Source organism: Pseudoliparis swirei, chromosome 20 (assembly GCF_029220125.1).
Source record: "Pseudoliparis swirei isolate HS2019 ecotype Mariana Trench chromosome 20, NWPU_hadal_v1, whole genome shotgun sequence".
In the NCBI taxonomy this organism is placed as follows: Eukaryota; Metazoa; Chordata; class Actinopteri; order Perciformes; family Liparidae; genus Pseudoliparis; species Pseudoliparis swirei.
This window is the reverse complement of record NC_079407.1, coordinates 15,378,243-15,393,144: the sequence shown is the minus strand read 5'-3', so window position 1 is coordinate 15,393,144 and position 14,902 is coordinate 15,378,243. Positions and strand designations below refer to the sequence as shown.

General features: G+C 43.6%; 1 protein-coding gene across 2 annotated transcripts in view; it reads left to right on the top strand.

Annotated features, from left to right (window-relative positions):
- Window positions 1–14,902, top strand: part of tiam1b (TIAM Rac1 associated GEF 1b) — a 41,649-nt gene that overhangs the window by 18,544 nt on the left and 8,203 nt on the right. Inside the window, exons 3-15 of one of the 2 annotated variants that reach the window (XM_056440529.1) lie at window positions 62–974; window positions 1,936–2,392; window positions 2,871–3,043; window positions 3,283–3,507; window positions 5,063–5,248; window positions 6,187–6,333; window positions 6,473–6,547; window positions 6,886–7,056; window positions 7,362–7,466; window positions 7,926–8,007; window positions 8,275–8,361; window positions 8,937–9,149; window positions 9,686–9,783. In XM_056440529.1, coding sequence (XP_056296504.1) covers window positions 72–974; window positions 1,936–2,392; window positions 2,871–3,043; window positions 3,283–3,507; window positions 5,063–5,248; window positions 6,187–6,333; window positions 6,473–6,547; window positions 6,886–7,056; window positions 7,362–7,466; window positions 7,926–8,007; window positions 8,275–8,361; window positions 8,937–9,149; window positions 9,686–9,783 — 2,922 coding nt within the window. In that variant the 5' untranslated portion in view covers window positions 62–71. Of the gene's footprint in view, window positions 1–61; window positions 975–1,935; window positions 2,393–2,870; window positions 3,044–3,282; window positions 3,508–5,062; window positions 5,249–6,186; window positions 6,334–6,469; window positions 6,548–6,885; window positions 7,057–7,361; window positions 7,467–7,925; window positions 8,008–8,274; window positions 8,362–8,936; window positions 9,150–9,685; window positions 9,784–14,902 lie in introns of both variants that reach the window. The other variant, XM_056440528.1, reaches the window with a different exon arrangement.

Below are 14,902 nucleotides of genomic sequence, written 5' to 3'. Positions count from 1 at the left end.
TCTGTCATTTGATTAGATGTGTTCTTTTGAAGTTATTTACACTTTGTCTACTTCTTCTCAGCCTCTGAATCATGGGAAATGTTGAGAGCCAAAATGGGAACCATGCCCTCTACCGTAACGAACGTGGCTATTTGTCACGTAAGCACATGTCTCGGTCTCTTCGCATCTCCAACAGACGCTCTCGACATGCTTCCTCTGGGAGAATAGAGCACAGGAATTCTGAAACGAGCACACGCTCAAGTAGCACCCCGAGTATCCCACAATCCCTGGCTGACAATGGCCTTGAGCCCTTCAATGAGACGAATATCCTCCCAGACTTTGGAAGCCCCATCTGGGTGGACCGTATGGCCATGAACCTGCGGCCTGTGTCCTTTCACAACGACCTGGCCAATCCCTCCGTGCACATGAATACGATGCACATAACCCTACCTGGCCCCACAGCAGAGGAGGTGCAGGATGAAGAGGTGTACACAGGCGAGGTAACGTACCTTCAGAAAACTCGGGATTGCTCCAAGGAAACCGTCAGCTTCAAGAAGAAGAGGTCTAAGTCTGCAGACATGTGGCGAGAAGACAGCCTGGAGTTCTCCCTTTCGGACCTCAGCCAAGAGCACCTGACCAGCACAGAGGAGATCATCGACACGGCTAACGAGAGGGACTTTACAGACTGCAAAGGACACCTGCAGTCCAGCCCCACAGACTCGACTGACAGGGCAAATTCTCTGGACGAGCTGTATCGCCAGAAGTGCCCTATCCGCAGGCAATCCCAAGGTCGCTATGCCAAGTGGCGTGGCGCCAACAGGGCTATCAGGGAGAATGAGGACGATAAGATGATCTCCCAATCAGAGGAGGATGGGAACACCTATGGTGCATACACCCTCCCCTGCCGGCGTTCCCACTGCCTTTCTGAAGGCTTGAGCAGCCCCCAAGCTGCCATGTGTGCCAGTATGCAGGGCAGGAGGGCGCAGACTATACAGGTAAAATGTAGAACAAGTTAATCTTGTCATGCTTTTAAACTACCAAATTGGCTCAAATTATCATGATCATGGGAAACTGAACTGTATCCATGAAAATGTTAACGGTGTATTCATGTCCTTTTGATACTCTTAAGTTGAACTGTAAACGCTGTGTCATGGCTCCTTTATGCTCCTTGGACAGAGTATGAAAAGCTGTGCAGAATCTTAATGTGGGCTGGGGGCATCACCAATAACACAGCTTCCCTCTTCTTTTTACTCCCATTGTGCCCGAACGTTTCCTCTGCTGCATTCACCTCACGCATAATAAGCTGCTGAAAGAGCTCCAGTGTAAAAAGAAAGCTTGTGTCAGTGGAGCAACAATGTCGTCTCCCGGATGAAACTGTTGTTTTTCTTGGGAGAGGAGACTGCAATGATGAGAGGGAGGGAGCTCAGCTTAAAGTCACTCCCCGTTTGAAATGCCTCAGTCCTTTGTCATGCTAATGAGGGGAGGCCTGCAGAAGAGTGTAACAGTAAAACGTGTATGGTGGCCCTGTCACTGCAGGGCACCGTCGGCCCGGGAGAAAGGAGCTCTGGAGCGCATGATTGGGTCATGTGACCAGATGGAGATAGCGAGCTCGGTGTAACCCCCTTCATCTCCCAGGAGCCTTTGGCCATGTGGGTAGGAGAGGGCAGACCGTGCGGTGCCACAGGGAGGGCTGGCTGTGCTCGCACAACAGCACACGCTTTGATGCGAGGAATGAATTTTGAGCAGAACCTCAGGATTAGGCGACCCATGGACTCTAGTCAGGCCTCTTTACTCCCAGTGTTTGCCACGTGTTTAGAATAATGCCTCCATGCTGTGTGTATACAGTATGTACATGGCTTAGTTGTCAGTGAGGGTAGCGGTGGACCGCGCTTCGTTCTTAGTGATGAAGACCACGTGGCTGCCATGCCTTCTCACCTGTCTTCTGCCACGATGCAGGATGTCACTGCCGGAGAGGGGAGCGAGTACGAGGACAGCGGCATTGACGGGGTGACCGTGGAGGCCGAGCAGCAGTCCAGACGCTACAAGACCATGTCGGCCTCCTTCTCCGTGTGCTCGGCGGCGGGCAGGAGCATGTTCGCTGGCAGCGACAGTGGCAGCAGCAGTGGCGGCGGGACAAGCGAGTGTGTGCAGGGCGTGTACGAGAACTTTCGGAAAGAACTTGAGATGAGCTCCTGCCAGACGGAGAGCTTGGAGGAGGCCGGGTCCGCCCTGAGTGACGAGCAGAGCACCATGAGCTCCGCCTACCAGTCTGACCCGTTGCTCAGCGTCTCCCAGGGGATGGTGCGCAAAGCTGGCAGGCTTGCCGTCAAGAACTTCCTCGCGCATAAGAAGAACAAGAAAGTGGAGTCGGCCACGAGGCGCAAGTGGAAGAGTTACTGGGTTTCCCTGAAAGGTGTGTTATGCCCTCAATGTGTTCATACTATTTACATTCTATTCCATAATCCTTGAAATGTTAATACAGCTCAGTTAACACAGGATGCTTTTGATGTGGTTATTTTTTGCTGACATACAATCCCTGTACTTGTTTAACTTGCGTAGGTATCTCAAGCAAAAATACTAATCTAGTTAATCCAACCTCAATTTACAGGAGCTAAGTAAACCAACCTTAAATTTAGGCATGATGGAAAACCTCATTGTCAAATGTGCCACTTTACTGAGCTTTAAAATGAAATCAGTGCTCTAATGATCATGATGACTGATTTATCAGCCATGCTGCACTTCTTTATGTTGGCCACTGGAGAGCAGGATTAAATTGCTTGAAAAAAAATGATTATTATTGTTATCCTTTCCTAGAGATTGGGCCATCAAGAGTTGTATGCTGCCAATAAGCATATTATGCCTGTAAATTAATAAATGTTTTGGTTTCCCAGGTTGCACTCTATTCTTCTATGAGACTGATGGTCGTTCAGGGATTGACAACAACAGTATTCCTAAGCATGCCATCTGGGTGGAGAACAGTATTCTCCAGGCTGTACCTGAGCATCCCAAAAAAGACTTTGTATTCTGTCTCAGCAACTCCCTGGGAGATGCGTTTCTGTTTCAGGTAAGGGAATGCTTCAATGTCATCTGCTCTGTGAATAACTGCAAATTCTCCCAGGCGCCAGCAATACCACAACCTGTATGCAGTGTTTGCTTTTCTTTCGTGAGCTCTCAGGTTGCTTCAATAATTAGCAATGAATCAACTCGGAGGAGGGGAGAGATGCAAATAGAGAGATTTCCATCTCATGTAAGGGAGTCGATTGTTGTTGAACCTCTGACCTTTCCCTGTCTGTCCCCACGCAGACCTGCAGCCAGACTGAGCTGGAAAATTGGATCACAGCCATCCACTCGGCATGTGCCACTGCCGTCGCCCGCCAGCATCACAGAGAGGACACGGTGCGCCTGCTTCACGCAGAGATCAAGAAGCTGGAGCAGAAGATAGACATGGACGAGAAGATGAAGAAGATGGGAGACATGCAGCTGTCGGCTGTTACTGACACCAAGAAGAGGAAGACGATCCTGGATCAAGTAGGTTTCATCCTCCTTTGTCACATGGCTTGTGTGTCACACAGTTCCCGCATGTCAAGTAGTGATGTGGGATTTTAATAAATCTTATCTTGAGAGAGAGAAATAGTTTTGAAATGTGATTGGTCCTCTAAGGAGGTTATAAGGACAGAAGAATAGTCAAACTTGTTTTTGAAATGATATACAGTCATTTAAAAATGTGTTGCAATCTTGCAGATTACATTGAGGTGTTCCTTCTTACTTCTGTTGCCCACTTGTGATTTTATAGAAATGAGTTATTCTGAGGGAATAAGTTCCAACAATATTAAACCAATTAACGACAGGGTAATAAACAACCTTTGTCAATAACTTTAAATGTGTCCATATAAATTCTTTAAGAAAATATAATGAAACTAAATGGACTGTTTCTGTAAATGTGAAAACACATCTGCAGCAAGAATATATTCAATTGAGTTTAGAGCCAGAATATTTCTTTGTCGTTTAATCCGGTGTAAAAGTGCTGCATGCAGGCTGCCAGCCCATTTACCTATGTTTTTTCTAAGCTGATACAACATATAACAAGCCAGGAGGGATTGATAAAAGGCCACATACGAGGGATGTCCTGATTTAGTAAATCATTAACACAAAAGCTCTTGTCATCAACCTTCTGCTGCTCTTTCTGACTGTTGACACAACTGTTAAACTTCAAAGCACAGGATATCGGCCCCAGGAAGCACCTCATCTTCACTTAAGAAGCAAAATAGTGTTGCTAAAGATTCTTTTACTCTGGTCCACGGCTATAGTGACAATAGCGGCTATTATTTTCACAACCTATTAAAGTAATGCATTGTTTGCTTTCATGTATTGCATAAAAGTAGTTTTTTCAATAGCAGTATTCCGCAGTTGCAAGCACGGAAGACGAATTGGTGATGGCAAGAAAAGCAGGGAGCGGTACGAGGGGATTAAGTAACGGATCTCAGAGGTGTCCGCCGCTAAAGGCTGCTGATGCTACACACCTATCGGCCACCATATTGCTTTTTTTCTCTCGTATTTTTCGACCAGTATGCTGTTGGCATCAGTCGATTCTTTTAATTAATTGCAATGCTCATATTGTCTTCTAATAGGTTTGTTTATAGAGAAGGAGATCAAATGGTCAGTTAGGTCGGGCTGGTTGGAGCGGTTCTGTTTGGCAGTGTCAGGTTTCACATTGTCCAGGGCTGAATGGATATAGGCCGGCTCCTCTGAAAGCTGAAACGCTCACAGCCTCTATCTGCCAGTGGAATGTGCAGTATTGTTTCTTTATCGTCTCTGGGCTACTTGGCAGTGATACAGAGCCCTCTGCCATGGCACTGGCCGCCTCTTCCAAACACCAGTTTAGGACCGTGACTGGGTGGGGACGGATCGCTGAATAATCTCATTGTCCTGCTCTACTGCCCCAATAAACATGCAACCATTAGGAACCGAGAGCGCAGGTTGACAACACTGGGAGTAAACTGGTTCCAGAGCTTCTGTAGTTCACAAACTAGAGTCCTGATGAACAATTAACTGGATGTTTGTTTGTGTCCCTCTCATTCTGCAGATCTTCCTGTGGGAGCAGAACCTCGAGCAGTTTCACATGGATCTATTCCGCTTCAGGTGCTACCTGGCCAGCCTGCAAGGTGGAGAGCTGCCCAACCCCAAACGCCTCCTGGCTGTTGCCTCTCGTCCCACCAAGCTGGCAATGGGCCGACTGGGGATATTTTCCGTGTCTTCCTTCCATGCACTGGTAAATATCATCTTCATCAAAGGTCCTCATTTAATCTGGTTTTATGAAGAATCGTTATGATGCACTTCTTTAAACACCTTAGTTTTACCTGAAGATCTGGTGTGCAGCCCAAGTATACCTCAGGAACACAAACTGTAGCTGTTGCGTGGATCAAATCTGTAACAGTTCAGTTGTGGGGGGGAGCTTTCTTAACCCTACACTGCCCTTATATTTAGAAGTTCCTTAGATACTGTATCTCCCTCAAAACACACACTGCCATCTTAAAGTACAGCAGGTGGCTCTCCGGGCGGGGCAAGTCTATAAACTAAATGCGTTGCTTCAAACCATGTTTTTCCATGAGTGCTATTTTGAAACCTGGGTCTCACACAGAGCTCCCGTTGAAGAGGTTTTGGCCTCCCACTATGTGCTGCACAGCTATAAGCACCGGTAGTACAGGAAAACATTTATTTGACTTTTCAGTTGGACATGTGGGTGTTTGAGCTGCCAGATAGCAGCAGGAAAGACAAGATGAGAGGCTGGCATGTTAGACATGCCAGCCTCATCTTGTCTTTCCTCCCTCTCGCCCCTCAACTCCACTCTTGCATCGGCCTTTTGCCCAAAATCCTGACAAGTTGAAAAAAATCAAGACATAATTTAAAGACCATTTATTTATTTATTACAAATGAGTTGCCTAGAAATGGCAGGCTGTGCAATTACCAGCATGAGCCCAGTGTGTGTGTGTGTGTGAAATAGATATGACAGATCAGTGGCTGTTTGTCAACATCACCCTGCTTAACTTACTCTGGGCTCTAATGTTATTTATAATATCCTGTTTTAAGAAATAATTCATGCTTGCCACACATTTTAGCAAAATGTGATGTGACATTTGTTCAAAGATATTGTCGTCTATGTGCATTTGGTATGTTTTAGCCCTGACCCTGGTCATTATGTTTTTGCAGGTGGCGGCTCGCTCGGAGAACGGAGTGAGACGACGGACACAGGCCATGTCTCGTTCCTGCAGCAAACGCAAGAGCAGGTTCTCCTCCCTCTGGGGCCTGGACACTACCTCAAAGAAAAAAACAAAAGCCCACCCCAGTATCAACCAGGTCTGCGATATTGTACAGTCATGTTCTAGTTTCAATGCAATCAATAAACCTGCCTTGGCCACTAAAATATTTCACTTAGCCTTTTCCTCCACGCCTCTGTTGAGTAATGACCACTTTGACTCTTTTTTTGACCCAGCAGGTCTTTGCCGATGGCGAAGAGCTAATCAAAGACCCTGTTGATGGCATATTTGTTGATCCGACCAAGGAAAACACAGTAAGGAGAAGTCATTCTTTGTATGCAGACATTTGACAGTCTCTCGGAGGGCAAACACGAGTGTTAACTTACTCTCACGTTAATAAGATAATATCCCTCTGTGTCCCCTGAGTAAGCAGCAGAGCCGAGGACCAGAAGTTATAACTATAACCGCTATTATTATTATTTTTTTTTTTTTTAAGTACAGTAATATAATGTACTATATTTAGATGGGAGGAAGGTTTAGAACACACTTGTGAAACTATCATCCATGTCAATCAAACCAAGCTCACATTGTAACATCTGTTCTGTACTAAAGGAGATGACTAAATTAGCCTTTTTAATGTCTCGGTTTAAAGAAAAGTGAGGATGTAACTGTGAAAAGCCTTCCACGAACCAGCACGGAAAGTGATATCTGGGTCCCTGATCACCTCACCCCCTCCTGGGTGTGTCTGCCAAATGACCAGCCAGTGCTAACCATCATCCAGCCAGAGGAGTCGGCGCTGTGCGTTCTGGAAATCATCTGCAAGGTAACTTCCCAAATGACCTGATCGGAACCGCAGTTCACTCAAAGATGTAAAGGCACTTGTGCACAAGACTTTTGAAATGAAAGCCACGATCTAGCCTCTCGGAACATCCTTTAATGAGACAAAAATATGTTATGCATGGTCAGAAGTTTGAGGGCAACATTGTAATGGAAGAATCAAATAATTTAATTTGGAACAAGACTATGTTGCTGTGTAAAAATGCCTTTTTGAAATCTTTGTTTTTATTGACAAACATGTTTTTAGCTCTCCTCTAATACTCCCTCTGTCTCTTTTCATTCATTCCACAGGCTCACCAGCTGGATCCCACCAAGCACTACTTGCGACTTAAATTCCTCATCGAAAACCAAGTGCAATTCTACATTCCCAAACCAGAAGAGGATGTGTGCGACTTGGTATGTAACTACCTGCTTGAACACGATATCTCTCCTTCTCCACCATACTTTTTAAGATCATAAAGGTTAAAAAAAAGGAAACGTTAGTAATTGCATTCAAATGTGCGATGAATCACAGCATAGAGAAATCAATAGACCATAAGAGCATCCTTCGTTGTGAATTATGAATCTGTTTTGTATTTTTATCTTTTCGATTGCACATCTCTGGTGAACCGCCTACCTGAGAGGACCATGCATTGAAACGTATATCTATTCATAGAGAGCCTGTATCTGTTGTGACTTTTGTATTTCCATCATGTAATCATGACACGTTGCAGACAATCTTGCATAGAAGGCTGCTCTGAGAATACAGAAAATTACCCCTCTCTTTCCATGCTGTCAATAACCAACCCACCAGAATATGAATAACATAGGCCGTTCTTTCATGATTTATATAATAACTTATTTTGTTCTTCACAGCTTTACAAAGAAATTGAGCTCTGCTCCAAAATCACAAAAGTAATCCAGTTTGACAGAGATGAATCCTGCATGATTGGTTACGGTAGGAACCATTTAAATTATCCTGTGTAGTTTATTTTACATTGACTTTGAGAATACACTTTGTTTTCAGTAAAGATGCTAATCTCATAGAAAATATTTCATCTGTAATGATTTGAGCAGAATTGCTTGTCTTTGACAAACACAAAACGTGTATTTCTTTTTAAGACTATTCCCATTTGTACTGATATTTTATATTGTACTGATATTTTATATAAGAGTCCCCCTTCTCACTCTCTCTCCACCTCTTCCGCTCTATTTCCTCCTCCAGGTTTCTCCATTTCAGTTGTGGAGGAGGACGGAGTGCAGCAGCTCTACATCACTGATGTGAAGGCGGGAGGATTAGCCTTCGCCAAAGGTTCATTACACTTCATTTCCATCAAATTAACTATTTTCGAATGCACTCAATTTGTGTCTGTAAACTGATGATTCACAGCGAGAAGGAAACGAATGTGGGTGCATTGATCGTTTTTCTTAAAAAGGCAACATGTCTTTCGAAATACATTAGCACATGTTTTACAATAGGTTGGGAAGGTTTCAGAGAATACAGTAGTTCTCAAGGGCCTTGATTACTATAATCATAACGACACTGCCTCTCACTGGCCTTTGTGAAGGATGCTGAATACGATGCCCCCCCCCCCCCACAGCTGCTGCACATCAGCACCCTTATGAAGTTATACTGCAGAGTAATGTCAAATGCTGAAATTGGTCATTGTGCAGTTAGAGAACAGCAGTGATGCTGTTAAGAAGACAAAATAAATATTGTGCAACTCGTGGTTTCCAAAGTAGTATTTTTACTTTGTATTTGTCACTCACAATAATGTTATTGCAATTGTATCATTGTTATTATGGGTTTAATGGCCTTTTTAATCGATGGAGAAAATAAGATTGACTGCAGAACATTTAATCAAAGCTAATGTTCCCACTTCTCAGGTCTCAATGCAGGGGATGAAATACTTCAGTTGAACGGAAAAGACTCTCACAGTCTCAACGTCTCCGACATGAAGGTAGCTTTCTCTCAAGCCTCGCTTGCTCTGACAGTCAACACCCTGCCTTCTGTGGACCGCCGTCAGCTTTGCTATCTACCCCCACGCCGCTCGGATGCGGAGGAGGATCTCTACACGGACATCTTCTCCCAGAGTCAAGGTGAGAAATACAAAGAAGATCAAATACAGCCTGACAAGAAATCCCCCATCTTATTGTTGTCACCTGTACTGAAGAGTTTAACTTCCAAACTTTGATTACCAGAAATCATGCACAGTGTATTTAAAGCCATGTATTGCTCACAGTATGGCCGTGGTTACCAAACAAGCTGGCCTGTAATCGCATACAAGGACAACAAATGGAACAGAAAGACAATGTTTTTTCTTTTATGTCTAGAAAAGATTTCTCGCTCGTCCTTGACAACAGTCTAATTTCGACAAAAGAATAAACAGGGTCATTGTGAGGAAGGCTAGGAAGCTGCCAGCAGTGTTGAAGCCCCACGTTGTGGATTAGTTTGATAAGGGCATCATGTTTTACATAAACGTCTTCAATCTGAATTTAAATGTCAAAGCAACCACATGTTTTCTCGCATACTTTACAGTGCTTGTGAAAAATGCATTGCTCTCAGAAAACAATTAAAATACAAATTCCATACGGTGTTTCATGAAGCTCGTACGCGACTGTTGTTTCTGCTGCAGAGGAGATTCTGGACGACGGGGTGGGACTGCTACTCGAAAGCTCCGGAGACAGCCTGGACGACGACTCTGAGATCTTCAGTGAGTTTGAGTGCAGAAAGGTAAGAGCGCCGGTTTATTAATTGTAGAAAGACGTGTGATTGAGTATCACTACCGAAAACATCTGACGGCGCATCTTTTTAAATGGTGTGCTTGTGTCTTATCCTTGTCCTTGCATTTCACACCATTCCCTTCAATTCAGTGTTATCATGAAAAGAGCACAACAGGACAGTTGGTTTTTCCACAGATTGAGACACCATCTGCAACTGGCTCATTAAATCTTGTTGAGGGAAGTGGAGCAGTGTGCATAATAGCCAGGTGTTAATGCCATGCTTCTAGAACTACACGGCAACCGGTTCGATCCCCAATCTTCCTATAGTTGCATGTCGAAGTGTCCGAGAGCAAGACACTGAACCCCCAGTTGCTCCCTGGGCGCTTCACTGCAGCCCACTGCTCCTTAATAACTAAGGATGGGTCAAATGCAGTCAAGAATTTCCCCACACAAGATCAATAAAGGATATAATATTATTGTTATTATTAGATACAAATCTGCATCAAGTTTCTCATTTCATTTCATGTCACACGGCTGTTTTTATATTCATTGATGTAGCATCTGAAATAATGGAAATGGAGACTTGAACGTAACAGCCAAAAGTCGGGTCTTGCATTCTAATTGCTCAATTATGTGGGGGGATTAGGATAATGGAATAAATGGAGGCGTATTAATTTTAACTGACAGACCATCTCTCTGGTTGAGGCATCCGTCTGACACTTTAAAAGTTCAAACTTTGAAAGTGTTTAATATGTTGGTGTAATGTCGTTGGCTGTGGTCGAATAGTCAAAAGATTACCTCCTAACATCTAACCCTCACCAATTTTCCTTGACCTCGGCAGAAAACGTTGCGTGGTCAAGGAGATGGGAAGGAGAATTTATGAGGAGTTAGGAAAAGACAACCGCAGTGTTTAGAGAATCCGGCTCCACGTTCACTGTTATGATGCAGCGGATGTTAGTAACGTGCGTCTGCAGCGGTGAAACTACAATGGTCCAAAGATGGACTACAAAATAACGCATCTTTGATACTTTGTCTGTGTTCGTAGTGTTGCGTCATAACATAAACAACCTGGTTCAAAGTCGGTTGGAATATAAATGAAAGGGGAATATAAAAGTGAAATCATTGTTCAGTTTCAAACTGAATGAAATACCGTATCCCACTAAAAATGTCTCTTATCCCTTTATGTTGTTATAATGTATAAGCAGATTATAATATGATAAGAATATGCAGAGAATAGATTATGAAATAATACACAACTCAGTGTGACCTAGAAGTGTTGACTTGATAGGGTTTTATTAAAATGTGACAAAATAGTTTATTCAAAGGTGATGATCAACAACATGACTCGGGGGTAAGAGCTCGTCCAGTTTAACACTTTCATCAAAGCTTCTATAACTGAAGTCAAATAAAAAAACGAGGTCTGAGACTGCAGTAAAACAACAAAGAGCATATCAATACATCATTGTGATGACTTTACAGCAGTTTGAGCACTTTACTGCAGTTTTCAGCAACAGCAATGTAACTTTCACAGTTTACCAGCAGGTTTAACACATTTTTAAAAGTTGTTCGAAGTTAAAGCAAAAGTTATTTAGATGATCTGCGTTTGTCTTGATTGTTGGTTCTCGTTAACGGTTGAATGACGCATCACTTTAAATGTTGCCACCGCAAGGAATTGTCGGGTGGAATTATATCCTTTCCTTTTAGAAAAGGAAGGTCCAGTGTTCCCTATGCTAAAGGAGCTAAGTAAGAAAGCATTGTAGCTCCTTTCCTTTGAATTTAGAGAATTCGACCAGCACTTCTCATGGCGGCCACTTCGATACTTCTGGGTCATTTCCCTAAGTTAGGAACCTTCCCAACCAAAAAAGAATATATTCGACGGCAGTCTTTGTAACTTAAATGCTGGAATTGCACCACAAGTTCACTAAAAACAGACACAAATAATCCATATAATTTGCTGAGAATGTATCCACTTTTGGCTATACTTGAAAAGGTCTCACCCTGTGTAAAAAGTGTTGTTCAAAAATGAATAAATGAGTATAAGAGGATCTATTTTTCAATTACTGATCTGAACAAGTGCTTGTGTAACTCAAACTTCATTTGATATACTACAAATTTTAAAATACATGTTGTCAAGCCTGTGGGTCAGTGGTGAGCAGGTCCGTCTTTCAATCAGGGGGTTGGCGGTTTAATCCCAGCCCTAGTCAATGTGTCCTTGAGCAATTCAATTCAGTTTATTTTGTAAAGCCCAATATTACAAATTTGCCTCAGAGGGCTTTACAATCTGTACACATACGACATCCCTGTCCTAGGACCTCACATCGGATCCCATGTACATTCATCCATAAGAGGAGATAGGTGCTCAGTATATCCTAAACGTCCCCCAGCAGCCTATAAGCCTATAGCAGCATATCCAGGGTCTGGACCAGGTGAACCTGATTCAGCCCTAACTATAAGCTCTGTCAAAGAGGAAAGTCTTAAGTCTACTCTTAAACGAGGTGACTGTGTCTGCCTCCCGGACTGAAGGTTGAAGCTGGTTCCATAGAGGAGCTTGATAACTAAAGGCTCTGGCTGCTATCCTACTTTTAAAGACTCTAGGAACTACAAGTAGTCCCGCATTTAGTGAGCGCAGCTCTCTATTGGGGCAATATGGTACTACAAGCTCCTTAAGATATGATGGAGCATCACCAATCAAGGCTTTGTAGGTGGGAAGAAGAATTTTAAATGTGATTCTTGATTTTTACAGGGAGCCAGTGCAGCGCAGCTAATACAGGAGTAATGTGATTTATTTTCTTAGTTTTTGTGAGAACACGAGCTGCAGCATTCTGGATCAACTGGAGGGACTTAAGAGACTTATTAGAGCAGCCTGATGGTGATAATAAGGAGTTGCAGTAATCTAGTCTATAAATAAGAAATGCGTCAACCAATTTGTGTGCATCTTTTTGTGCCTGAATTTTGAAATGTTGCGTAGATGAAAAAATGCAGTCCTTTTAGATTTGCTTCACGTGAAAGTTAAGACCCTTAACCCTGAATTGTTCCCTGTAGCAATGTCTACCGTGTATGAATGTAACATGATTGAAAGTCGCTTGGGATAAAAGCGTCAGCTAAATGTAAAGTAATGTAAACATTTACCGCTCTTTATTTTCTTCCTGCAAAATCTCCCACACCATTCCCTGTATTCGCACTCCACTGCAGCTTTTTTCCTTTGCAGCTCCCTGTTCCCATCACCCCCCCTCCCCCATTCCTGTTATCCCACATTTTTATTCTGCTGCGGTATCGCTCCCCCAGCCAATCCTGCCCCACCACAACCTTGAGGAGGAGACTCCTTTCCTCCTGCTCCCTTGCGCTCTCGCCGGTTTGGAAGATTATCAAAACTCACTTACAATACTGCCAGAGATGTCCAGATCTTCACACTCACACTGTGTGCCTGAGTTTAGAGAAGGGAGAGAGAGAGAGAAAAGAGGAGAATATCGGGGATAGAACTACAGCAGACTCTGAGGGTGAGAAGAAGGAGAGTTGGAAGGCTGTAGGCACTGGTGGGCGGAGAGGAGGAGGCTGAGCCGCTTCACTCATCTTGCATCACAAGCACCACAGCTCCTTCTCCCGTTTCAAACGACTAAAGGAAAGACAAAAAGGCTGAGACATGTGTTGGAGAGGCGCAGTACAGACGTAACTTTTTTTTCTTCTAATACTGGAGTCTTTCTCTCTGGCACTTTATCTGGTGTTGACTGTCCACCTGCACTCGGCTATGTCCGTCCTGAAGTGGAGCAAACACAGCAAGCGCTCCTCAGACTCCATCTATGACATGCTTCATCTGGTGAGATTTCTTCCTTGTATCACTTTTCTTTACCTGGCTAGCTCTTGCGACTGATGTGATAGATGGCGAGCAGTTGTGTTATTCCAGTGAGAGTGAAGCACCTTTCTTTTTTCAGCGTTCGTTTCGCACCTCCTCTTTGCTGCTGCAGACAAATTAGAGGAAGCTATGAGTCACTTTTGTGTTGCAGAATTGCCCCTTAATCACTGAAGTGCTCCACAGGATCCCAAAGTGAAACGCTGTATGTGGGAGCTGAGTCTCGACAGCTGACTTGGACTTTAAATAACAAACTACCCTGACGTTGTTGCAGTGCCTCTCTGACTGTTGCAGAGTTTTTTCTCTTGGCACCTCGAGCTGGGATCTTCGGCATATCTCATTTTCAGGGAGCAGACAAGTAATTTTTCTCCACATCATCGTGAGTGCCTGCATGTGTTTACACAGCCTTTTGATCTATGTCATCCGTTGGCGGTAGTGAAAATGCTTGTATCTGGCACCTCCTTTTTTTTTGTTTAGTTTGACCCATGACAGCCCCTCTTATCTACATCCTGTTGTGATATTCAAGGCGTTGATCTCTCCCTCTCTGTTCCTTCTCTTCTTCCTGGCATGGCATGACTGTTCACGCACCCACAGCTGCTGTGGTGTTAATTAGTCGAACTTGTGATTGTGAAGACTATGACGGAACTGTCATGGGCTCAGTGAAACTGGTTGAGCTCAGTTGATTAGTTGTGAAGGAAATAATCAGATTTATTTACAGTTGTATTCCCCCTTTTGTTAGCATTACATTTATTTTTTGGGGGTTGCAAATTTTAATACACGCTTCTGTTGCATGTTTGTTTGTCAAACTTCTTTGCTGTTGTTTTGCAGTTCCATGTGGGCTGGAGGTGCAGTATTGACAGGATGTCTTGCGCTGATTGTTTCTGTGTAAAAACAAACTGCATCATCGGCAGTAAATGTATTGATAAAGGGATGTTTCTGGGCGATAAAACTTTTTTCGGGCAACTCGGCTTTTTAAAACCTAACACTTACCACAGCTAAATAGTATTGTAAGTAATTGTAATCTAACATTCATTCCCTAATTAGCAACATCATAAAGTCGAAAGATGCCTATTGCAGCAGCTCTTTAACAATGCATTTAGCTCACCAAACATCAGTGCCTCATATTATATCTCAGGGCATTTAAGCACATCCCAGTTGATCTGTTGATCTGGGTGGTGCCTGGTTATTCCGGGAACACTGTTAAGAGGGACAAACTGTTGTGTCGCTCATATGGAGGCGTCTGCCTGATTAGACAAAGATGCTGATAACCATGGTTATTTAC